The 26,624-nt window shown below is 43.0% G+C and overlaps 1 protein-coding gene across 1 annotated transcript in view; it reads left to right on the forward strand.

Annotated features, from left to right (window-relative positions):
- The window catches only part of RTTN (rotatin), a 329,764-nt gene extending 326,230 nt beyond the window's left edge, over positions 1 to 3,534 (forward strand). The window contains exons 49-50 of the mRNA XM_040353902.1: positions 1,554 to 1,623; positions 3,240 to 3,534. Of these exons, the coding sequence (XP_040209836.1) occupies positions 1,554 to 1,623; positions 3,240 to 3,319 (150 nt within the window). The 3' untranslated portion in view covers positions 3,320 to 3,534. The remainder of the gene's footprint in view (positions 1 to 1,553; positions 1,624 to 3,239) is intronic.
- The last annotated feature ends 23,090 nt before the right edge of the window (positions 3,535 to 26,624 follow it).

Here is a 26,624-nt window from a genome sequence, read left to right on the forward strand (position 1 = left end):
CCTGGATTCACATACATCGGTGCATGTTTATGCCGCCGTAGCGTATCTTTTTTACGCTACGCCGACGCAGCACAGAGAGACGAGCACTGGATTCACAAAGCCAGTGCTGCTAAATCTGCGCTAGGTTTCCTAGGCGTAAGTCGTCGTAAGTGGAAGTGGGCGTGAGCCATGCTAATGAGGCGTGACCCCATGCAAATGATGGGCCGAGCGCCAGATAGCTACGAATAACGAACGGCGCATGCGCCGTCCCGTGGACGCATCCCAGTGTGCATGCTCAGAATCACGTCGGAACGAAAGCCTAAGATATGACGGATCACTGCCTACGGCGTGAACGTAACCTACGCCCAGCCATATTCACGTACAACGTAAACTACGACGGCTTGAGTTGCCTGGTCCATACCTTTGCATGGGTTGCGCCTCATATATGGGGAATAACTTTATGCCGGACGTACAACTTACGCAAACCGCATATATTATGCGCCGGGCGCAAGTACGTTCATGAATCGGCGTATCGTCCTCATTTGCATATGTGCATAGAAAATCCATGGGAGCGGCAAATGCGCCCAGCGTAAATTTGCGCCCACGATACGCCAGCGTAGGCAAGTTATGTCGGTCGGATGAAGCCTATTTTTAGACGTATCTCAGTTTGTGGGCACGGCGCATAGATACGACGGCGCATATTTACACTTACGCGGCGTATCTCGAGATACGTCGGCGTGAGTGCTTTGTGAATCCGGGGCCTATTTTTCTAACCACTGTATATGGGAAAAAATGGAAACTGGAATGTGCATAAAAAAATGTTTTTGCACGCTTATGCGCGTTTTTGCATGCTTATACATCTTTTCTGCTTGAAAGCTCTTCTCCAAAATGTGAGTTTGTTGGGGGGGGGGGGGGGGGGGGTTGCCTATAAGCTCATATGCTTGGAAACTCCTATAGTGTGCATAGACACAATGGGGTTGATTTACTTAAGGGAAATTTACTCTGCACTACAAGTGCACTTGTAAGTGCAGTCACTGTAGATTGGAAGTGCACTTGCTGTAAATCTGAGGGGAAGCTCTGCTGATTTTATCATCCAAAATGCTGTTTGTTTTTTCCTTGCATGTCCCCCTCAGATCTACAGCGACTGCACTTCCAAGTGCACTTTGCACTTATAGTTTGCACTTGTAGTGCAAAGCGGATTTGCCTTTAGTAAATAATATGGCTAATATGGAGGGGAGTTTCCAGGCAGAGAAAAATAGAGCTCAAACGCCTGTAGAAGCTGCTTCTTTGAACTGCAGTGTGCATGAGCACTTAAGCTCTCCAATGATAACACAGATGACAGTAAAAACCTGATGGCGGTTCTAACCCTTCCCCCTTCTGCCTATAACTAAAACAATGTTTGGCTGGAGTTGAGCTTTAAATGCAGTGTAGTCTGCAGAAAGATGCAGGTGTTGTATAGTCTGCTGAGCTACCAAAATTTTTGAAAAGTTTAAGATCTCCCATATGTGTATTTTGAGCATGTATATATAGTTATACTTAATCTCAGTTTAAGGTATGCTGCAATTGTATTACAGGCAAAAGTGGCTTTGAAGAGTCCTTTGCTGAAGGGGAAAATAGAAGAAGCATTATATGCAATGAGGAAAAGTAAGTGGAGTTGTCATTACATCTGATGTGTCCCAGACTGGTGTTACAAATAGTGAATGCTCTTTTTTCCTCTTTAGACTAAATAAATGTACTAAGTAACATTGTTTTCGGCCTTTACAATGACACCTTGGATTTCTTCTAATCTGTCCTTTTTGTACCTTATGTGAATGTTACTTTTTGTTGTTGTGAAACCGCTTACCACTATTAAACAACAACACAATTATGTTATAATCAGTGCTAAAAAAAAAATCTAGTAAATATTAAATATTAGATTTAAATAATTAATGTTTACTACTTGGATCCAGCAGTTTTCACACTCCATGCAAATGCAGGCTTATGGCACAACTGCTGCACTGATGTAATCTGTGTCACCTAGGACTGACAGGTGTGCAAGCCCAATAGATTGTCACATAGGCGTTTATTTAGTAATTGTGGAGAGTGAAAAATCAGTCTTACTTTTGCAGATAAACCAATCAGAGTCTGACCCTGTCTCTGAAGACTCACTAGGAGAGTAGGGCATGTCAAACGAAAGCATTGGGAACCTGCTGCATTATTTGCACCATTTCAAATTTTCCACCATGCTGGTTTTACAGCTGTAAGGTTTAAGGCTGAGGGACAGAGTGCTGTTATCTTCTGCCGGTTGGAGTGCTTTATGTGTACGCTCTGCACTCTCCCACCATTCAGCCTGGAGAAAGTATTCTGCTGCTCCTGCTCCTGCCCCTGAAGTACCACATAGATCTCCAGTCTTTTTCCACTGTCTGTTTACAATTTCTTGTTCACCTCCAGCCACCATAGTAATCTACAAATTAGAGGCAGTGCAAATCATGTCCCCACTTCCCCTACCTTCCAAGACCCTGCACTTGTCGGTAAGAGTGCTTGTTACATTAAAGAGGCCCTATCGTCTTGTCCATTTAGGCAAAGTAACAGGATGTGTGTACAATCCACCCCTTTATACTCAACTCCATTACTTTCCTACTACTTCTTCAGTGTCCACCTGTATCGTCTTCCCATGATGTAGTGCTTTGACCTAGCAGCCAGTTGCTAGACCTGAGCACCATCCTATGACCGGGGGGGGGAATGGGGGTTACCACTCCTGCTGAAGTTGAACAATGGGTATTTTGGTGGTGGCTGTGATGGAGAAACGAGTGGCAAAGGGGTGCTGGAGAGGTATTAAGTAGAGGGGGGGTTGAACTTACATTAACTCTGTGACCTATCTATCTGGCCAAGGTGATGGGGTCTATTTGAATGACAGTAGAGAGGCTACTGTGATGGGATGACATGAAGCCATGCACGGCTTTTGCAAGGAATTACTTTAGATTTGGGCAAGGTGATGTGGTATTTTTGAAGGACAGTAGAGAGGCTACTGTGATAGGATGACATGAAGCCAAGCATAGCTTCTGTAGGACTTACTTTAGATTTGCCAGTACCTTGAATATAGCCAACATTCTTTTCACATGAAACAATTTGTGCTTTCTACTAAATATAAGATAATAAATGAGCTGTGTGTGTGTTTATTTGCAGCAGACAGTTTTTTTGTCCCAAAATACTGGCAGTCAGTGTTCAGTATAATGTACTGTTAGTGTGGGTTTTTACAATTTTTTTCCCCCTATTCACAGATGAAACCGGCTTGGAAGATAGACATGAAGTGTATCATTTAAAATGCCTGGAGAATCTGGAGCAAGTTCTTGCCAATTGACAATGGCAGCATCAACACACTAGAGTGATTAACAAACCTGGCGGATACATGATTTATACTATGTGAGCAGATGTTTCGAGAAAGGACACATTTACTGTGTGAAATCTATCACGTCATTTGAAACAAGAAGATTTTTCTTACTCTTGTTTGTTGTATGATGTGCCAGCAGCTATTTTTGCATTCGAAAAATCAAATCTCATGGGGCTAAGTTACAAGTACTGTCTTTATGTTTTTCTTTTTTTGTGCTGAGCATTGAATATAAGTACACATATATAATAGCATGAATGATATAAATAGTTTGTAAAGTTAACCTATGATGTCCACCAACATGTATAAATGAGCATTACCTCTTGTCGTACCTACACTTGTTTTCATATGAATTCTTGGTGCCTAGGCAAGGACCCCGATTCCTTGAGTAAGGCTATATTTATAGTTCAAATTCTCAAATAATTCAATCAGTCATTTGTCAGATAAGTGGAAAAGGTCTATTGCGCTACTGCGAGTGTTGGAACGTGTAAATAGTGAACACGTGTAAATGCTGAAGCTGCTTAATCTAAAGGTGCACTAGAACCGTGAATAAAATTGAAAAAAATTGTGATCAGCGCTACAGTTTAAACAAAAAACAACAAAAATATATATATATATATATATATATATATATATATATATATATATATATATATATATATATATATAAAATCAGTGCAAGCCTAGTATTCAATGAGCCGTGCAGTCTTCTGATTGGCTACAACAGCAAATCACCCCACAAGGTGATAAAGACAAATGGACTGCAAAATCAAATTATATAGTGACAATACCATCTATGAAGAAAAAAAGGAAAAATGGATAAAAGGAAGAAATGGATAAAAAAGAACAAATACTAACAAGAACAAATAGTAAAATAGCTGAACTAGATGGGAAAGGATGGGAAATGGGTCTTCTATGTCAGGTGTATGAATCCAGCAGCAGGAGGACATTGCATCCGAGGACCATCCATCCTACCAGGATATCGGTGGAGTACATTTGAAACGGGGGACTGGTGACGCTGAAGCGGCAGGAGAAGACAGCATTTGCCCTCTATGTGAACAAACCACTGGATGAAGGTAAGGGCATTGTGAGGCTACTGCTGGATTCATACACCTGACATAGAAGACCCATTTCCCATCCTTTCCCATCTAGTTCAGCTATTTTACTTTCAGTGACTTGTGCAGTTGCACATTCCATATTGTATCTGCTATAACATTGAGTATTTGTTCTTTTTTATCCATTTCTTCCTTTTATCCATTTTTCCTTTTTTTTCCCACTGGCTTTTTTCTTCATAGATGGTATTGTCACTATATAATTTGATTTTGCAGTCCATTTGTCTTTATCACCTTGTGGGGTGATTTGCTGTTGTAGCCAATCAGAAGACTGCACGGCTCATTGAATACTAGGCTTGCACTGATATTATATATATATATATATATATATATATTTTTTTTTTTTTTTGTTTTTTGTTTAAACTGTAGCGCTGATCACTATTTTTTTCAGTCATTTGTCAGAGCCTCAGTATTCAGTAGATGCTCTGGTATTTAAATGCTGACTTCTGGGAGTATGGCATAATAAAGTACTGTAGTATGTGCAAACCTAAAATCTAATATCTCCTTCAACATGTTAATGTAACTTCCAGTCAATTTCAGTATTTAAAAATCTGCAGCTTTTAGGGAAATAATACCTGGTGCTCCTGCCTTGTTAAGAGACATCCTGTTATAAGGTGACAGTGCTCTGGTCCTGTTTTGTTTCTCTTTTATACTCCCGTGTTGTCACCTGAACTTCCAATGCAACCTACAAATGACTATTGTCACAATCTCTGAAGTCACCACTGGAGTGCATGTATGTGGATAAAAAAGTGGCTGTAAGAGGCTTCAGATCAGCTGGACTGAAACACTACAAAAAAAATGTAAAAAGAAAATAGGTTTAAAAAAGTAGCAATTGTTTGTGATGAACAGAGAATTTAGCAACTTGACATTTAATAAGGTTTTGCATCTACTTTCATTTTGAAATCAATACCCTTTATGCAGTGTAGGCCTAGGATTCCGAGTATTCCTCCACAGGCACAAAGTAACAGATTTTAAGAGAAGTGATGTTTCAGTTATAGGTCGACTCTGACAGGCAGAGTCACCTATTTGCTCTTTTATAGTTCTATTGGAAACTGAAGCACTTGCCGCCATAATTCCCACTTCCGTCCCAGTCAGCTTTAAAAGCCTGACTCCTACCACTCCTCTTAAAAAAGAAAAATGAGGTGTTCTAGTTCTCCATATATTAATTTTTAAATATCAGTTTTCTGTGAGCTGACCCTTAAAGTGTTACTAAACCCACAACAGTAAAATTGGTGTGTATATGCAGTAAAGCATGCTTGTTATACTTACTGTGGAACCTAAGGGGTTAATCCTGTGCATTAAAAGACTGTTTGATGCAGGCCCCAATCCATCTGCTTATAGTACAGAGCCTTGGGGGCACTCGGCACATGCTCTGTTTGGTGTGTATTGCTAGATAGGTTTTCTTTTTAGGGGGGTGGGTGCATGTGATCAGCACAGGGCCAATCAGCACTGTCCAGACAGAGGATCAGGGGTCATTTGGCCTCATAGGACAGTCAGAGGAGAATAAAAGCTCCTCCTACAAGCTTTAACCAGTGTTTGGCCAGACACTGATGGAAGTCAAGAGACTGCTATATACTGCTGATGTGAAAAGGTATTTAGCCGTTTATATTTACTAAAATAATTGCATTTCTATGTTCTGTGTACTGTGGGAGACCAGATATAATAAATTTGGGGTCCTGGGTTTAGTAACACTTTAAAGCTGAGCTCCAGCCTGTAATAAGTATCTTTTTCTAGCTACCCTCTTGTCTACTAAGCCTCCAATGCTTGTTAGGTCTAAAAGACTATAACGAAGATCCTACTTTATTCCTCACTCCCCTGATACCCAGCACAATCCTTCACTTCCACAATGTAGGCTGTCATTCGCCATTCTCATGCACAGTGCAAGACTGCTGGTCCTGCATTGTAGGTGATAATGTTGATGATAGGGCAGCCACCTTACCCCGGCTTCAAGGGACCGATCTACTTGCAGGTGTAAAGCCTAAAGGAGTGAGGAAAAAAAAAAGATTTTTCTGTTATAGCCCCCTAGTCTTCGTTTATTACAAAAACTACCAAGCTGGCAAAAATTCAACTTCAAAGGGGTATTTTTTTCTTTGAGGATTTCTACATTAAATTTCACATGGAGTGCAGGACAGAATGTCCGTTACGAACGAGTATATATCTTTCCTGAGCCAGAACTTTATCTGGGAGTGCTGAAAATAGTTTCTTTATGTAAAAATAACTTGTAATCTACATTCATTTTCTCTTCAGTAGATTTTTCTAAATGCGTTTGACGTGCAAAAAAACTAACTCAAGGCTTGCATTTCAGCGAGCAGGGTTAGGTAGGCATTTTTTTTTGGGGCTCTTTTCAGCAAATATTGTGACTCCTGTGGCAGTCTGTTATATTTCAGCTTTGCAAAAACTGTTCATATTTACTAAAAAAATAAAAACTGATAATCCCTAGTGGTACTTTAATTTCCTTCCAAACTTTGACATCTTAAATAACCAGCTGCATTTGTAAACCTATCTTTATAAAGTTTAGAAAAGTAATTAAGGTATTTAAATAATGCTGCTGCTGTAAAGTAATTGAAAAAAATGTTTTTCCATCGTTTATCGTTCCTGCAAGATGAAACTAACTAGGTCCCACTCTTTTAATAAAGGATTAGCAGTTCTGGTAAATAAGGCTAACTGTGATTTAAAGAATTCTAAAGATTGCACATGTTCTTTTCTCTTTTTAATTCTTTGTACGTATTTAAAGCTGAACTCTGGGTAAAATCAAAGTTACTGTTGCACTAGGACTCCCCTAGCATTGCAAGGGTTGTTGCCAGTTATACCTTATCCCTCACTGCCCTAGAAGTCAGCATTTTTCTCTTTCTTCCATTACTGTGGAGTTATGGGTGGGCCCTTGGAGTCCTCACTTACAGTTAAAGACTTGTGGCCCTGTACTGTGCGTGATGATGTCATGCGGCATCATGCCTGCGGCCATTGGAGAAGCCAAGCAGTTCTGGGACCAGTTGTAAAGCTAGAAGGAAGCTTGCCAGAGTGAGGGATAAGGAAAGGAAAATAGATTTTCATGTTACTCAGACAAAAATTTTTGCATTTATCCCTTTGCTTTATAGTGTGGCAGCCCCACTGCACAAGGTAAATTTTGATTTTACCAAAAGTTTGGCTTTAATGATTTGTATATTATTTTTTAATTGTTGTATGTATTGTTTTATTTATTGATTCAATAAATTACTAGTTACATGATGTGTGTAGCATTTGTTAAAAATCAACTCTGGCCAATAATTACACAGGAAGACTTTACCTTTGAGTTACTGTTTAATCTCGGGTTATACTGCCACCTACGGACGGATTGGAAATAATTTGGTTGAGCAAAGATTAAAGGGGTTGTAAAGGTAAATGTTTTTTCACCTTAATGCATCCTATGCATTAAGGTGAAAAAACATCCGATGGTACCGCCCCCCCCAACCCCTGTTTTACTTACCTCACCCCTTGAAGGTCCCGCGCACGTCCCCATGATCCTCTTCGGTTCCCAGCCTGGCCGTTGATTGGCTAGGATGGACAGATTGATAGCAGCGCAGCCATTGGCTGGCGCTGCTGTCAATTACATCCGATGACGCGGTGTGCCGGGGGGCGGGCCGAGTCATACAGTCGGCGGCTATGCCCGCCGCTGTATCACGGGAGCATGCCCGCAAAAGCTTTCCACCGAGTTCGCATGAAGGTGGAAAGCTCTTGTGATGAGGAGCCGAGACAGCCACCGAGGGACCCCAGAAGACAGGGTTCGGGGACACTCTGTGCAAAATGAGCTGTACAGTGGAGGTAAGTATAACATGTTTGTTATTTTACAGTTTTTTGCTAGTAGATCCTTGAATTGCAAGCATAATTTGTTCTTTGTAATCCAAAGCACTTGTATATCAAAGCAAATTTCCCCATAGAAATTAATGGAAACTCAAATAATTTGTTCCACAACCATTTATTCATAGGTCCTTTTATAGTTTATAGTCCAAATAAAAAGATTATAGCAATAGGATAGGTTGAGAAACCATAAAAGGTCCATCCACAAATGGAAGCCTCCACAAGGGCATTAGACGCAAAATTCAGCAGAAGCTACAGAGTATTAAAGAGAAGAGAGACGCCTCTAAGTGTAGCAATATGTTGCTAAATGTTGTACTTTCATTAAATGTAACCATATTGCTACACTAATGCCGCGTACACGCGATCGGTCAATCCGATGAGAACGGTCTGATGGACCGTTTTCATCAGGCCAAACCGATCGTGTGTGGGCCCCATCGGTTATTTATCCATCGGTTAAAAAATGTGAAACTTGTTTTAAAATTAACTGATGGATACCTAACCGATAGAAAAAAAACTATTGTTTGTAGACACGTGCATCGGTTAAAAATCCACGCATGCTCAGAATCAAGTCGACGCATGCTTGGAAGCATTGAACTTCGTTTTTTTCAGCATGTCGTTGTGTTTTACTTCACCGCGTTCTGACATGATCGGCTTTTTAACTGATGGTGTGTAGGCACGACTGATCATCAGTCAGCTTAATCGGTTAACTGATGGAAAAATCCATCACACCGTTCTCATCGGATTGACCGATCGTGTGTACAGGGCATTAGAGGCACCTCTCTTCTCTGTTATACTCAGTTGTGACATGATGCTACCTGTATATTAAGACATCACTTGTACAGTATATGAAGTCAAAATGTATGTAGTGATCTAATTTGTCCAATAAATGTAGTGATAAGGTATATGTGCCCAGTACTCCGGTCAGATAATTGATATCTTAGATGTTGGTATGATGACCATAAATTACGTTGTTTCGCAGCAACACACCAGGCTCTCCAGAGAAAAAATGTAATTAACTTCCAATAACATACAAAGTCCAAAGTCCACAGATGATACAAAAGTCCAATAAAGTGATGTAGTGTCAAAGTCTCATCTCAGAGAATACATGTTCTGATAACTTCTAGATCTGTGCCTTCACATGTTAATGCATAGAATACATAGGGGTATCTTCTCTATCTGATAACCAGAAATTCCCAACATTATATATTGTTTCCTTTGAATAGCTGAGCAATTGATTGGTTGTCTCTTAATTGAAAGACCGGAAATATTTACCTGCCACTCTAAAAGACAGGATGTGACTTCAGCCGAAGTCCCTAATTAGTATGCATCCTTGCATACTAATAAGCCCCCCTCTAATAAGTAATTAGATTGCATGTGATCTGGGTAATGGTTTGATATATAAACTAGACTTCCTATCTCTTTATCCATTGACAAAGTCACTAATTAGCATATAAACCAAACAACAATATAAACCAAACAAAAAACATATTAATACAAATTGAATAAACACAAAAATTATGGAAAGAGTTCTCAATAGCGGGTGAGTAAAAGTGTTATTGTATAATGTAGTGATAAGGTATATGTATAGTGTCCAATAGTCCGGTTAGATAATTAATATCTTAGATGTTAGTATGATGACTATAAATTACATTGTTCCGCAGCAACTCACACCAGGTTCTCCAGAGAACACAAATTTAATTAACTTCCAATAACATACAAAGTCCAAAGTCCACAGACGATACAAAAATCCAACAGGGTATTTCAGAATCCCATCTTTTCCTAGACCTGTGCTATATTCATCATAGAGTGACAAGACAAGACTACTTGAATGCCAGCTTGAGTATCTCGAATATTGGTCTCACACTCAAAAGGGAGGGGTTCCTTCAGGTCAATCAACTGTTTCCTTGAATGAAAACTTCCCTCAAGTCTAATTACCATCAATAAATACTTCCTTCCTTACCAGGCCATCTTGCACACCTAGGTCGTCTTAGATAAGATTTAACACATCAAAGAGTCCTCTGTACCTTTTGATACGTGTCGTTTGGCCACAAGATTTGGTCAGCAAACACCCTCTGATGTCTAACCTTGAATGCCTGTATGTAACACTATACATACTGTGCCTTACAATATTTTACAATACCTACATATCTATATTAATATTACAACAATGTATAGAGCCTCTGTCTTTTTTTTTTTTTACCGTTGTCCCTACTGGGGATATTAACCCTCTCGTTGTGTCCTTTTGTCACCAGGACAGGCAATTATGAGAAATCCAGAATATCATGGCGTCAGAATAGAGAGATACGTAATTTCTTCTGACACTGAACAGAATTCCACCCACTTTGTGTTGTTTTTCTGGATTGGGAAGTGGATGAAAATCTCCCTAAGACAGAAATAAAAAAACCTGCTAGGGGTTTTATCCATTTTCTACTATATCCATGGCTAAAAAAGAAAAGCTTTTGCTTAATGTAGTCCATTAACATTGCAACTGTTTCCGTCCGAAAGACAGTTCCGTTTACCTTAATTTGATTTTCGGAAATTTTCATTGGATAGGACTACAATCACTTCCCAGTGCAGTATAATACATTGGAGGTAATTTAATTCCTTTCTGAATGATCAGGGGTGGATTCCAATAATGGTGATGGGTATGTATAATTGTGGTGTCTGTGGAGTATAGAATATGACTTGAAATACTCCAGTAATAACAGGTTAAAAACTGTTCTTTTTATTGATTTCCATGCTAAATTTGTAAACTTGACCTCACACACTAGATTTTATTCACTATCAACCCCTATAAATTTGGTAGATATTGTATTTTGCCCTACGTGTAATTACGTTTAGCAGTGATCAATTTTTTTTTTTTTATGTTAATCATCATTAAACTTCAATGAGCACAGCTCCAGGCTTACAAAAATGGCACTTTAATTCATAAAAAGTAAAAACAACTAATTGTAAGAAATTATTTAGAAATGGGAAATTAATTTTAAATCTTTACAATCCACAACCAGCCTTCAGGTGCCTTCCTGACATGATTCCTCTCCAGCCTGACTTGCATACGCAGGTTCATGCAAAAAAACATCCGACCAAAGTGCGGTGACGTACACATACGACGGGACTAAAAAAGGGAAGTTCTTTTCAAATGGCGTCACTTTTTGGGCTGCATACTTGATTCTGAGCATGCTCGTTTTTTTCCCCCTCGGAAAAGCATAAACACAACCATTTTTCGCAACGAGAAAAATACTTAAGGGAAACACAACGAGAAAAAAGAGCTGGGGGGGCGTGGCCTGCCGTGAACGGCGGCCAACGTTTTAGAGAGGAGCTCCGAGTCCCACCAGTAACATCCACAGCCATCGGGGTATTTAACTACCCATCTGAGCCAAATACATACAGGCATCTTTAGCCCGGATCCCCGCAGAGTCCGGTGCTGTCATTTTGGACAAAATTGGCCGACCGGCGCCGGAGATACCCCACCACCAGCTCTTGAGGCCACCGCCATATTGCCTGCTTGAGGCCTACCGAGGGAGCCAAATCTAACCACTCCCGGAGGTAAGGGACCACTTCCAGCCATCTCCTCCTCCCCACCTACCTAGTACTGTCCGGAGGCCACGCCGAGTCCCGAAGTCGCGGTCTGCTGTGGCCTAGTTGGGCCTTAGAATCCCCAGACTCTCCTAGCGTTGTGCTCCGCGTAAGCGGAAGCACGCCTTGGCCGAACCATCCTTGGTAGTACGGACCCCCACTGGCATCCACCCTACCACCCATCCTGAGCCCTGCTAAGGCCGCTATTTGGATCTACATGCCTGACTGTAAAACTACTATACAGCAGACTTACGGCGGCCATCTTGGTACACCCGAGGCCTACAGTCCTCCTACAAACTAAACCAGACCCTCCCCCACCACCAGAGCCCCCTAACGGAGCTAAACCTCAGTGGGGGACTAGGGTGGAGTTTTCCGATCAATGAATGGAGGGGATGGAGATAGTCTGCTCTCTACACTATAACTAAAGTGATCCATATGGGGCGAGACTTGCCCTGTTCCGAAATGGCTGAATAGAAACGGTGCTCCAGGCCCCACAGGGAACAATCGGCACATAGCAGCCCACACAGTGGTGATTGAGACAACCTACCTTTATAACTACACTGCGCTGACTACTGCAAACATGACCAAGCAACAGAAGGGACCTCAGAAGCCGTGGAAACTAACAGAATACTTTTCCCTAGAACAGAGGCAGGATAGCACCGGCACGCCTGTGCCCTCTGCATCCAGCACTCCTCATCTACCGCAGGGAAAGGAAAAAAGAGAGCTGGTTTCAATTTTTTTGCAGGCAGTTTTTTCCGTTGAGAAAACTGCTAGGGAGCATACACACGACCGGTTCTACTGCAGCCAAAAAAATGTTCTTCATGTTTTGGACTTAGAAGGACCTCTGTTATGTGTTTATTTGATCTTCTATTATGGAGTTTTCCCTAATTTCCTGTCCAGGTAACGGGGTCAGAAGCAATAACTGTACATTTCTTCTGTGGGAACAGCTGAAATAAAAGTCCTAACCTTCAAGTTTAATATCTTACATCAGTTTAGATTCTAAAAATTCTTAAAAAATGATTTCATTTTATCTGCAGTTAATTTTGCTCCACAAAGACAATTGGACCAATCCCCCATTTTAAAATTAAATATCACATGTCAATCCCCAATATTTACTTTAGTATTTAGAGCTGTGAATAGCATTCATTTTAGAAAAATCATGCAGTAATTTTTTTTAACTTTGTTATTGGTGTTCCCATTGCTAGCCCTAAAGCCCCGTACACACGATCGGAATTTCCGATCGAAAAAGTCAAACAGACTTTTTCCATCGGATATTCGGATCGTGTGTATGCCCCATCGGACTTTTTTCCGAGGAATTCCATCTGAGTTTAGATAGATAACATGTTCTCTTTTACTCCGATGAAATTCAGTCGGAATTCCAATGCGAGTTTGGCCGGGCTAAAGCATGATCGTGTGTACAGGGCATTATGGTAGGGCATTCCCCAGGCTAAAATACTATATGTCTCCAAACAAAACTTTTTTGGTTTAGTTTTGGTTAGAATTGAGATATAATAAATAAACTTCTATATACCGTATTTATCGGCGTATACGTGCACTTTCTTTATCGTACATCACGGGACACAGAGCGGCATTCATTACTATATGGGTTATATGGAGTACCTTCAGGTGTAGACACTGGCAATCTCAAACAGGAAATGCCCCTCCCTATATAACCCCCTCCCATAGGAGGAGTACCTCAGTTTTTACGCCAGTGTCTTAGGTGTTAGTCATGGTTTAGCTTGCCTCCGCATCCTTGGGATTAGGTGAGCTACCGGTTCTGTCCAAAAAAGCCTCAGCGCTAAAGTGGTCAGTAACCGGACCCCAAACCCTTGGGGTATAGCCCATAATGCTTTTCTTTTTAGAGAGCTGGACCCTGGGCCCAGAACTTAGAAACCTTTGGGTACCTAAAGTTTTCTGTTGCCAGGGTGCTATATGGGCCCAGGACAGTGGATCCTTCATAGGAACCCAGGGCCTGAAGGTCTAGACATCCCCACGGAGATGGGGGAAGATTGGGCCTCTTGCTTGGCAAAGTCCTGCGGCATGGAGCAGGTAAGTGAGGGGAAAACTTGCGGAACTTGGTTCTTAGCAGGTTTTTTTCTGGGGGGTCACAGGGGACATGCCTAAAGTTATGCACTGCATCTGGCAAACTAGTCACATATCATAAAGATAGGATGGCTCTCTATGTATTATTCCCCATAAGATGTGACCTCCCTTGTAGTGTTGGAAAAGCATTGAGTGGGGCCTGTGTTATATAAAAATATATGTGTGTGTCAGAGAGCTTTGCTTACCTGCAGGCCTCCAGGCGATGCTCCATTCAGTCTTCCTCCTCAGAGCCTGCAAGCAGGCAAAACGCTGACCTCCTCATGGTTCCAGGCTGCAGTTTGCTGGAACAGAGAGGTCCCTTCCTCCCAAAATCCCCCCCCCTCCCCCTGTCGGGAGGGGCATTTCCTGTTTGAGATTGCTGGGGGGGAAGGGCGGGTCAGTGGCTTAAAGGAAGGGGCGGCCCTTTCTTGTTTGTTCCATTCAATACTTTGGAACTGAGGAGAAAGACCAGAGCGGCAGCACGGGGCGCCGAGGACACACAGTGGCCAGAAAGGATATTGCAGTCTTCAGAGGACTGTTTTTCAAGCCTAGAAATAGGCTGTTTCTTTTCCATCTCATAGTTTTTCTTTGCAATACTACTCAGGGGGACAGAATGTTTTTTCTTTCCTGGATTTGAAACAAAAACGAAAAAAAAAAAAAAAAAAAATAAGAAAAGTCATCTAGGGGAGAGGAAGCATTTTTTATCCCCCAAACAGGTGTTTGGGCAATTAACTTTTATAGTTCCAAATACCAATAGGTAGCAGGTGTACCTCGGTATTTTACCATGGCATCCGGGTCAGAGGGTACAAGAGGTGGGGATTCCCCCAGAGAGTCTGAGGTCTCAGACATATGCCGCTGCTTTCCCTACAGGGAGCCTTGGGGCCATCGGGATCTGGGGCTGGAGCTGACGCGGGTCAGTCCAACCCTAAGATGGTCACGGAGGAGGTATTACTCACCTCTTTAAAAGAGATGCAGAAAAGCATGGGAAAAAATGATAGCCGCAGCTATGCGGGGCAGTAAGCGGAATAGATCTCCGTCGCCCGAGCGCGGACCCTCAGAAGAGGAGGTCCTTTCCTCAGGGGAATTGGACGACCTCTTGGACAAGGACCAAGTAGGTTCAGGGATCGAAGATCCGGATACAGAGGAGTCTGGGGCAGTCTCCCTGAGGGAGAGCTGGTGGATTCAAGGATTGTCGGACTTGGTCCATAGGGCATTCAACTTGCCAGTACCAGATCTCCAGGTATCGACGGTTTCAGCTTTGGGCTCACTGAGGGCGCCTCAAAGCAATGCTGTGTTTCCGATCCATCCTCTATTAGAGGGAATTTTGTTCCAAGATTGGAACAAGCCAGATAAGATCTTCTTACCACCTAAAAGGTTCTCTGTCCTATATCCTATGGATGAAAAATTTTCCAAAAGATGGGCTACTCCTGCAGTGGACGCAGCCATCTCATGTATTAACAGATCGTTAACATGCCCTGTAGAAAACATACAGGTGTTCAAGGATCCAGTTGATAAGCGCTTGGAAGCACTACTTAAGAACTCCTTCACTACTGCAGGGGCAGTAGTACAGCCAGCTGTGGCTGCGATTGGGGTCGCTCAAGCATTATCGGATCAATTTAAGCAGATGCTTAAACTTATTCCGGCCCAGCAGGCAGAAAAATTTTCGGATGTCCCTAAGGCCATATGTTTTACGGTAGACGCAATCAAGGATTCTATCCAGCAAGCGTCACGTTTATCGTTATCCCTTATCCATATGAGAAGACTCTTATGGTTAAAAAGCTGGGAGGCTGAGCCCCCATGCAAGAAGCTCCTGGTAGGGTTCCCCTTCCATGGAGGACGACTCTTCGGAGAAGACAGGAAGAAGGTTCAGGGACCTGCGTTTAAACGACAGTATTCCCCTGGGCAGGGGCCCTCTAATGCCAAGCAGTATCGACGGCCTCCTGCAAAAGCAAACTTCGGCTTCAACAGCAGATCACAAGGACAGGCTGTTAGAGGCAAAAGGCAGTGGTTTCGCAAACCAGCAAAACCAGCCCCCAAGCCAACCTTATGAAGGGGCGCCCCCACCCACGAAGGTGGGGGGAAGGCTGCGACTCTTTTCAGAGATTTGGGAAGCCAGCATTCCCGACGAGTGGGTACGGTCTTCCGTGGCCACAGGCTACAAATTAGATTTCCTAAGGTTTCCTCCTCCTCATTTCCAGAAGTCGAGGATTCCAAACGATCCGGAAAAGGGAGCCGCATTAAGATCGGCATTAGATCATCTACTTTCCCAGGAAGTAATAGTAGAGGTACCAGTCCTGGAACAGGGGCTGGGTTTCTACTCCAACCTATTCATCATCCCAAAATCCAATGGAGATGTCAGGCCAATTTTGGACCTAAAGATGGTAAATGCATATCTAAAGATCCGCTCATTTCGGATGGAATCCGTGCGGTCAGCAGCTGCCACACTCCAGAAGGACGACTTCATGGCGTCCATAGACATAAAGGATGCCTACCTTCATGTTCCAATTTATCAGCCACATCAAAGATATCTACGCTTCATGGTGGCTTCGCGTCACTTCCAATTCGTGGCGCTTCCCTTCGGGTTGGCTACGGCCCCCCGGGTGTTCACGAAGGTCCTAGCTCCAATCCTAGCCAAACTAAGGATCCAAGGGGTCACGATCCTAGCATACCTGGACGACCTCCTAGTCATAGATCACTCGTCTCCCGGCTTGGAGCGAGCAGTGGCCCTCACGGTCCAATACCTCGAGAGGTTCGGCTGGGTCCTAAATCGAGAAAAGTCAGCTTTCCAGCCCACAAGGCAGTTGGAATATCTCGGCATGAGATTAGACACAGAACAACAAGGAGTGTTCCTACCTCTGAGGAAGGTAAAAGCCATCAAGGAATTAATCCTACTGGTTCTAAGCAAGAAAGAACCGACTATTCGCCTATGTATGAGGTTACTAGGCAAGATGGTGGCCACATTCGAGGCGGTACCATACGCCCAGAGCCACACTCGCATCCTACAGGCAGCCATCCTGTCAGCATGGAGCAGAAGGCCACAGGCCTTGGATATCCCGTTGCCGCTCTCATCAAGAGTCCGACAAAGTCTGTGTTGGTGGTTAGACCCCCAGTATCTACTGAAGGGGAAGTCTTTCAGCCCAGTGGCTTGGAAGATAGTGACCACAGACGCCAGCCTGACGGGCTGGGGAGCAATTTTGGATGGTTGCACTCGCCAAGGTACTTGGGCAAAGCCAGAGAAGCAGTTGCCCATCAACATCTTGGAGCTCAGAGCTGCTCGACTAGCCCTCAGGGCTTGGACGTCAAAATTGCAGGGGTTCCCGGTGAGAATTCAATCAGACAATGCCACGGCCGTGGCATACATAAATCACCAAGGGGGAACCAGGAGTCAAGCCGCTCAAAGAGAGGTGAGCTTGATTCTCCTATGGGCAGAGGCTCATGTGCCCTGCATATCGGCAATATTCATTCCAGGAGTGGACAACTTTCAGGCGGACTTCTTAAGCCGCCAGACTCTATGGCCGGGGGAATGGTCTCTGCATCCACAAGTCTTTCAAGCACTCTGCCAAAGATGGGGAGTGCCGGACGTGGATATCATGGCATCGAGACTCAACAAGAAACTAGACAGGTTCATATCCCGTTCAAGGGATCCAATGGCCTGCGGAACCGATGCGTTGGTTTGCCCTTGGCATCAGTTCAAACTTCTTTATGCGTTTCCCCCGCTCCAGTTACTACCCCGCCTGCTGCGCAGGATCCGGGTGGAGCACATACCAGTCATCCTGGTAGCTCCAGCATGGCCCAGAAGAGCATGGTACTCACTAATCTTAAGGATGGTAGTGGGAGACCCGTGGACTCTTCCTCTACGGCCAGACCTGCTATCGCAAGGTCCGATCCTCCACCCTGCCTTACGGCATCTAAATTTGACGGCCTGGAAGCTGAATCCCTGATTCTCAGGGGTAGAGGTCTGTCTCAGAAAGTAATCTCTACCCTAATCAGAGCCAGGAAACCGGTCTCTAGGGTGATTTATTACAGGGTCTGGAAGGCCTATGTAGGCTGGTGTGAGTCCAAGCGATGGCTTTCTCGCAAATTTACCATCGATAGAGTATTAAGTTTTCTCCAGCTAGGAGTGGATAAAGGATTGGCATTAAGCACAATCAAAGGACAGATTCTGCTCTGTCAGTGTGGTTTCAGCGGCCGCTGGCCACCCACTCGCTGGTTAAGACCTTCCTTCAAGGGGTCTTACGTATTAGACCTCCAGTTAAATCCCCGCTTTGTCCGTGGGATTTAAATCTTGTTCTGTCAAGTTTACAGAAACAACCGTTTGAGCCGTTGGCTGATATTCCTTTGGTTCTACTGACAAGGAAGTTAGTATTTTTGGTTGCCATAGTTTCCGCAAGAAGAGTTTCGGAGCTGGCAGCCTTATCCTGTAAGGAACCATATCTTGTTTTTCATAAGGACAGGGTCGTTCTCCGCCCTCATCCTTCCTTCCTTCCGAAGGTCATATCCAGTTTTCATTTGAACCAGGATTTGGTATTACCATCCTTCTTCCCTAAACCTACTTCCAGAAAGGAAGGGTTGCTGCATACCTTGGATATTGTCAGGGCCATGAAGGCCTATCTTAAAGCTACAAAGAAGATCCGGAAGACAGATGTGCTGTTCATTCTACCGGATGGGCCCAAGAAGGGGCAGGCAGCTGCAAAGTCCACCATTTCTAGGTGGATTAAGCAATTAATCACTCAGGCCTACGGCTTGAAAGGGTTGCCTCCTCCAGTATCATTAAAGGCTCATTCTACTAGAGCCATGGGCGCCTCCTGGGCAGCACACCACCAGATCTCTATGGCTCAAGTTTGCAAGGCGGCAACCTGGTCTTCTGTCCACACGTTTACAAAATTCTACAAGTTGGACGTAAGAAGGAATACTGATACTGCCTTCGGGCAGGCAGTGCTGCAGGCTGCAGTTTGAGACCCTCGGATTCCGGGGGGCTCCTCTTGTTTGAGTTACATTTAAAAATTTTATTTTTCTCAACTAAGTTGGATTTATTATGATTTGAGTATATCTCTAAATTAAATCCTTTTGTCTTGGAGATGTTCTCCCTCCCCTCATTGTAAGCATTGCTTTGGGACATCCCATATAGTAATGAATGCCGCTCTGTGTCCCGTGATGTACGATAAAGAAAAAGAGATTTTTAATACAGCTTACCTGTAAAATCTTTTTCTTGGAGTACATCACGGGACACAGAGCTCCCACCCCTCTTTTTTTGAGGACCATTTTGGGAGGCATACTGCTTGCTACAAAACTGAGGTACTCCTCCTATGGGAGGGGGTTATATAGGGAGGGGCATTTCCTGTTTGAGATTGCCAGTGTCTACACCTGAAGGTACTCCATATAACCCATATAGTAATGAATGCCGCTCTGTGTCCCGTGATGTACTCCAAGAAAAAGATTTTACAGGTAAGCTGTATTAAAAATCTCTTTTTTTTCCCCATAAGATCAGGGGAAAATCATGGGTGCGCGTTATACGCTGATAGCATACTTCGGAGGGGAAGGAGGGGGACGAGCGCCCGACGAAAATTACTGAGCCGTCATCTTCTCTCGGCTCTCACTCGGCTGTCACGTCACACACGCACAGTCCCGCCTCCGCCACCAGCATTGGACCAGTGTTCTGTCTATCACAGGAGATGGTCCAATGATGATGGCGGAGGCTGGACTGTGCATGTGTGACGTGACAGCCGAGTGAGATGATGGCTCAGTGATTTTTCCGGTGGGCGCTCGTCCCCTTCCTTCCCCTCTGAGGTATGTGAGGTATGTGTGTGAGACAGGCGATGACGGCGTGATTCCGGCGGGCACTCGTCCCCCTCTTTCCCCTGTGAGGTATGTGTGTGAGACAGGCGATGACGGCGTGATTCCGGCGGGCGCTCGTCCCCCTCCTTCCCCTCTGAGGTATGTGTGTGAGACAGGCGATGACGGCGTGATTCCGGCGGGCGCTCGTCCCCCTCTTTCCCCTGTGAGGTATGTGTGTGAGACAGGCGATGACGACGTGATTCCGGCGGGCGCTCGTTCCCCTCCAAGGTATGTGTGTGAGACCCTTAGATTGCTTCAAAGCTGTTTATTTAAAAAAAATAATAGTTTCCAGAAAATTCCCTCTTAAAATTGGGGTGCGTGCTATACGCCGATAAATACGGTATTTACTGCAGTTGGGTCTTTTTGAGTACATTTCCATCATTTCCTGGCCCAAAGTTACAAAGCACATATATGTCAAAAAGAATCTTCTAACCTCTCCACACGCTAAAACTAGAAACAAAGTTATGTCTATAAATATACTTTTTACCATAAGAACCTCTTCCTATACTAATGGTAAAAAAAAACACCTTTCCTCCAAATGCAACTGATTTCACCTTGCTATTAAAATAAAATAATTTTGGGATGCACATGTACATGCCAGGTTTTATATGAACTTTCGATATATTTATTCATATTAGTTAAGTTACCTCCTAAGTTTGTTTTGTATCATCCCGTGTCCATCTGCATGGTGCACAAAACCTTATTATATATTTCATTTTTGCGTATACTGGGACAGCATTATTTCTGCGCTTTTTATAAAATTATCTTCCTTATTATACATCCCAAGATTTTAATTACTTTTCCAGCTGTTGTCTGTCCTGTGCTGCTGCTTAGAAAGCTTTTTAACTAGTATTCCCAATTCTTTCTCAAGCTTTTTTCCTTCAATACAAGAAGAATGCCATCACCAGGTGCATAACCTTAGATTTATCAACATTCGTTTCAACTGTCAGTGATGCCATTCTGTCAAGATCTTTGGCAATCTGTCACCATCCAGACAACTAATAATTATTTTACAAATTTTGTGTCCTCAGCAAAAATGACAAAGTTACATTCTATACACCAGGTTAATAACAAGAGCGTAAAAGTCTCTGGGTCCTTGATAATTAATTCACTTTGGTACACTATTTAAGTCTGAATTTGTTTCTTGTGCAACTTCACTTTGCCTTCCATCCCTTTACCAGTTCTTTAAGGTGACTGCCTGTAAAACAAGATACTGTAAACTTACCTTTCCGGCGTGTAAAACTACAGTGCCTGGAAAAAGTATTCATACCCCTTGAAATTTTCCACATTTTGTGATGTTACAACCAATGTATTTTATGTGATAGACCAACACAAAGTGGTACATAATTGTGAAGGGGACGGAAAATGATAAATGGTTTTCAACATTTTTTACAAATAAATATGTGTGGCATGCATTTGTATTCAGCCCCCTGAGTCAATACTTTGTAGAACCACCTTCCGCTGCAATTACAGCTATAAATCTTTTTGGGGATGTCTCTACCAGCTTTGCACATCTACAGAGTGAAATTTAAGCTCTGTCAGATTTGATGGAGAGCATCTGTGAACGGCAATTTTTAAGTCTCAATTGGATTTAGGTCTGGACTTTGACTGGGCCATTCTAACATCTGAATATGTTTTGATTTAAACCAGGGGTGTCAAACTGGCACCCCTTCAGCTGTTGCAGAACTACAAGTCCCATTATGCCTCTACCTGTGGGAGTCCCGCTTGTAACTTGCAGCTTTGCAATGTCTCATGGGACTTGTAGTTCCGCAAAAGCTGGAGGGCTGCCAGTTTGACACCCGTGATCTAAACCATTCCATTGTAGCTCTAGCTCTATGTTTAGGGTCCTTGTCCTGCTGGAAGGTGAACCTCTGCCCCAGTCTCAAGTCTTTTGCAGATTCTAACAAGGTTTATTCTACAATTGCCCTGCATTTGGCGTACATCTTCCCATCAACTCTGACTAGCTTTCCTGTCAGTGCTGAATAAAAGCATCCCCACAACATGATTCTGCCACCACCATGTTTCTTGGTGGGGATGGTGTGATCAGGTTGAAGTGAAGTTATAGTTTTCAGCCACACATAGCGGTTTGCTTTATGGCAGGAGTCTCCAAACTATGGCCCTCCAGTTGTTCAAGAACTATAATTCCCATCATGCCTCATCATGTCTGGGAATGTCAGACTTTTACAATGCCTCCTGGGACGTGTAGTTCCACAACAGCTAGGGGGCCATCGTTTGGAGAGCCCTGCTTTAACCACTTGCCGACCAGCCGCCGTAAAACGGCGGCAGGACGGCTCGGCTGCGCAAAACTACTTAATATTACGTAATTTCAGCCAATAGGGGCGCGTGTGTGCCGCCGGAGTTACGCACGTGCACCCCCTGGTGCCGATGTGTGTGCCCGGCGGGCGCGATCGCTCGTTACAGAGCAAGAAGCGGGAGCTGTGTGTGTAAACACACAGCTCCCGGTCCTGTCAGGGGGAGAAATAAATGATTGTCTCTTCAGACAATGTATGAACAGCGATATGTCATTTCCCCTAGTCAGTCCCACCCCCCTTCAGTTAGAACACACCTAGGGAACATAATTAACCCCTTCTTCACCCCCTAGTGTTAACCCCTTCACTGCCAGTGACATTTTTACAGTAATCAATGCATTTTTATAGCAATGATCGCTATAAAAATGCCAATGGTCCCAAATATGTGTCAAAAGTGTCTGCCATAAGGTCGCAGAATCGATAAAAATCGCTGATCATCGCCATTACTAGTAAAAAAATTTTTTTTTATAAAAATGCCATAAAACTATACCCTATTTTGTAAACGCTATAACTTTTGCTTAAACCAATCAATAAACGCTTATTGCAATTTTTTTATGAAAACTATGTAGACGAATACGTATCGGCCTAAACTGAGGAAAAAAAATATTTTTATATATAATTTTGGGGGATATTTATTACAGCAAAAAGTAAAAAATAATATTTTTTTTCAAAATAGTCGCTCTATTTTTGTTTATAGCGCAAAAACTAAAAACCGCAGAGTTGATCAAATACCACCAAAATAAAGCTCTATTTGTGGGAAAAAAAGGACGCCAATTTTGTTTGGGAGCCACGTCGCACGACCGCGCAATTGTCAGTTAAATCGACGCAGTGCCGAATCGCAAAAAGTGGCCCGGTCATTGACCAGCAAAATGGTCCCGGGCTGAAGTGGTTAAGGCCTGATTCACACCTATGCATTTTTTGTGTTTTTTGCATATTTGCACTACAGTCCATTTAACATGGTTTCCTGAGGAACACGTTCTGTAGTGCAAAATGCAAAAAAAACATTTTTCTATCTCTCCTACAGCTGAGTACAGAGACACCACTGCCTCTGCCAGTGACACTGGATCTACTCTCAGAAGGCCAGTTTTTCCATCCAGCCTCTTAGAGACTGCATTTGATTGCATGAGGCGGAGGCTACCAAGTCAGGGGCGCTTAGCAGAGTTAGTGGCTACCTTAATTAAATCCAGAAAGGTCTCTAAAAAATGTTAGGTTAACTCTGAAGGCCTATTTGGCAGCCACCTCTTCATTTAGGCAAGCTGAAAATCTGTTCTTGGTCCCACACGGCTTAAGGAAAGGACAGTCATCGACACAAAATTGCCTCTTTAGCAAAAAATATATGGATAGATTCAGTAAGATCGCTGCAACTTTGCGGCGGCGTAGCTTAAGGATTCACAATGTATGAGCATGATTCACAATGTACTTGCCTGCTAAGTTACGTCGGCGTAGCCTGAATCGGCAGGCGTAAGGGTGCCTAATTCAAATGTGTGTTAGGGGGGCGTGTTGTATGCTAATTGTGTTTGACCTTACGTTTTTGACGTTTTTTTTTACTGCGCATGCACCGGGCGACTACATTTCCCAGTGTGCATTGCGGCTAAGTACGCCGCACGGTTCTATTGATTTCGACGTGGACGTAAACGACGTAAATCCCGATTCGCGGACGACATACGCAAACGACGTAAAAAATTTGAATCTCGCGGCGGGAACGGCGGCCATACTTTAACATTGTTATTCCACCTAATAGATGGAATAACTTTAGGCCTGTAATGCGTTACGGAAACGGCGTAAAACTACTGCGGCGGCCGGGCGTACGTTCGTCAATCGGCGTATCTCCTCATTTACATATTCTACGCCGACTGCAATGGAAGCGCCATCTAGCGGCCATCCGAAATATTGCAATCTAAGATAGGACGGCGTAAGCCGTCCTATCTTAGATATGTTTAGGCGTATCTCTGTTTAAGCATACGCTTAAACATAGGTCGGCGTAGATTCTGAGTTAAGTCGACTTATCTACTGATAAGTCGGCCTAACTCTACCTGAATCTACCTAATACATTCTACATTAATAATTATGCTACCAAAATGAGTGTGTGCTGTAAATTGCCTCCAGCATTGTTTGTTATTGTGGTAGGCTGCCATTTTGCTGAAGCCAAGGACCCCTGAAAAGCAGTTAATCTTTAGGCTTTCAGCAGATCGGCCTTTTCGAATTTGGCGCAGTGTCTAAAAATAGAGAGCAACTGAGCATGTGCAGGCCAGTGTGAGACTGTATTACTGGATTTTAAATAGTACAGGCAATAGTATATAGCAATCGTGAATTAAAGGCATTCCCACATGTGCAAAGGTCATAAAAATCTGTGTTAAAAAGTTGTGCAAGAATCTGTGCAAATATATATTTGTGCAAAAACATCAACTGCAAATGCAATTTCAAAGTCTTTTTTTCTACCAACAGGAAAATCAGTCCTTAATGTGGTGCATCCAAGTGCTTTTTAAGACCACTACCAAATGACACAAAACTGTGTGATGGAACTCGCCAAATGTAGATGACTGGTCAAGTTACCATTTGCATGGGCATTTTGCCACACTGCAAATCCCAGTAGCAGGAACCTAATGGATTCTGCTACTGGGATTGACAGCTGCGTGCTGATAGCAGCAGCCACGAGCCCATGCACTGCAATGGCCTCAGCTGTTTGTATCTGCTATTCGAGCACCTGCCGTGATCATGGATGGATGAGCACAAAATGTCAAACATTTATCCATGTATCAGTAATAGGTGAGCGGAATGGGTGTTGGAACTAGCTCATTAACCTTTCAATTTCTCCTGGTTGGACCTACTTAACCCTTTACAATATCACATTTAATGCTGTTCTCTATTTTTGTAGAGCTATCCAACTGAAAAATCCTGTCATTCAACTGTTCTATACAAAAACATAAAAAATAAGTTTATTCCAATAAAAATAATGATCAACTTCAAATGATTGTCAACTGTCATTCCAACAGACTCCATGGTTGTCCTAATTGGTTGGCATGCACATAGGATTTATTTTCAAGTATGTAGCAAGTGTGGCAGCTCTTTAATTTACCTCAAGAGATAACAGCATGGATAAGTAGTTACTTAGATGAGCAGGCTGGTTCCAAAATAGCACAGCAAATCTGCTGAAATAGTTGGTATAGGAACTGCAGTATGTGTGCAAGTTCATTCAGGCTTTGGTGTTAAGGTGTCAGCATACAGATCACACAGGCATCCAAACATCTTAATTGTCAGCAATACACATGGATATTACTGTATATTCATGTATGTGGCAAGTGTGACAGTTGTTTGACCCCAACGGTTAACAGAATAGACCGAAAGTCACTTGGCTGCAAATTGGTTGCAAAATACCATAGGAAATCTGCTGTATAATTATCCGCTTAAGGCCCGGGACCATTTGGCTGGCCAAAGACCCGGACACTTTTTGCGATTTGGCACTGCGTCGCTTTAACTGGCAATTGTGCGGTCATGCGACATGGCTCCCAAACAAAATTGACGTTATTTTTTCCCACAAATAGAGCTTTCTTTTGGTGGTATTTGATCACCTATTTGTGATCAATAGCGTCAATTTTGAAACAAATGAAATATTTTTTACGCTTTGCTATGATAAATATCCCCAAAAATATATATAAAAAAATAATGTTTTCTTCAGTTTAGGCTCATACGTATTCTTCTACATATTTTTGGTAAAAAAATTGCAATGCGCGTTTATTGATTGGTTTGCACAAAAGTTATAGCGTCTACAATATAGGGGATAGTTTTATGGCATTTTTATTTATTTTTTTACTAGCAATAAAGGCAATCACCGATTTTTTATCATGACTGCAACATTTTGGCAGACACTTTTGACACCATTTTGGGAGCATTGTCATTTTTAGAGCGATTAGTGCTATAAAATGCACTGATTACTGTAAAAATTACACTGGCAGTGAATGGGTTAACCTGTAGGGGCGCTGAAGGGTTTAAGTCTGTCCTAGGGAGTGATTCTAACTGTTAGGGGGCGTGGCCACGAGTGACATGTCACTGATCGCTGTTCCCAATGAAAGGGAACAGACGATCAGTGACATGTCACTAGGAAGAACGGGGAGGGGATGTGTTTACACTGACATCTCCCCCGTTCTTCAGGTCTGTGACCCGATCGCGGGACACCGGCGGTCATCAAGTCTGCGGGTCCCATGGTCACGGAGCTTGCGACCATTTGACGTAAAAACTTGTGCGGCGGTCGAAAAGCGGATACGTTGGTATAGAAGTTATTAGTTCATGCAGAACAGCTCTGGTGATTTAGTGTCGGCAGGAAGATCACACAGGCATCCTATATGAAAGTCATGCACACAAATTTCATATTTAAATAAGCAGGGCAGCTCTTTAATTACCTTAACGGTTAACAAAAAAGAAAGTTACTGGGCTGAACAATATATACAATAGAAAATCTGTTGTGAGTAGTTGATATAAAGATTATGGGGTTGATTTACTAAGGGCAAAGCGCAAGAGAGTTGCCCTCTGTAA

The sequence above is a fragment of the Rana temporaria genome, chromosome 5, assembly GCF_905171775.1.
Source record: "Rana temporaria chromosome 5, aRanTem1.1, whole genome shotgun sequence".
NCBI lineage: Eukaryota > Metazoa > Chordata > Amphibia > Anura > Ranidae > Rana > Rana temporaria.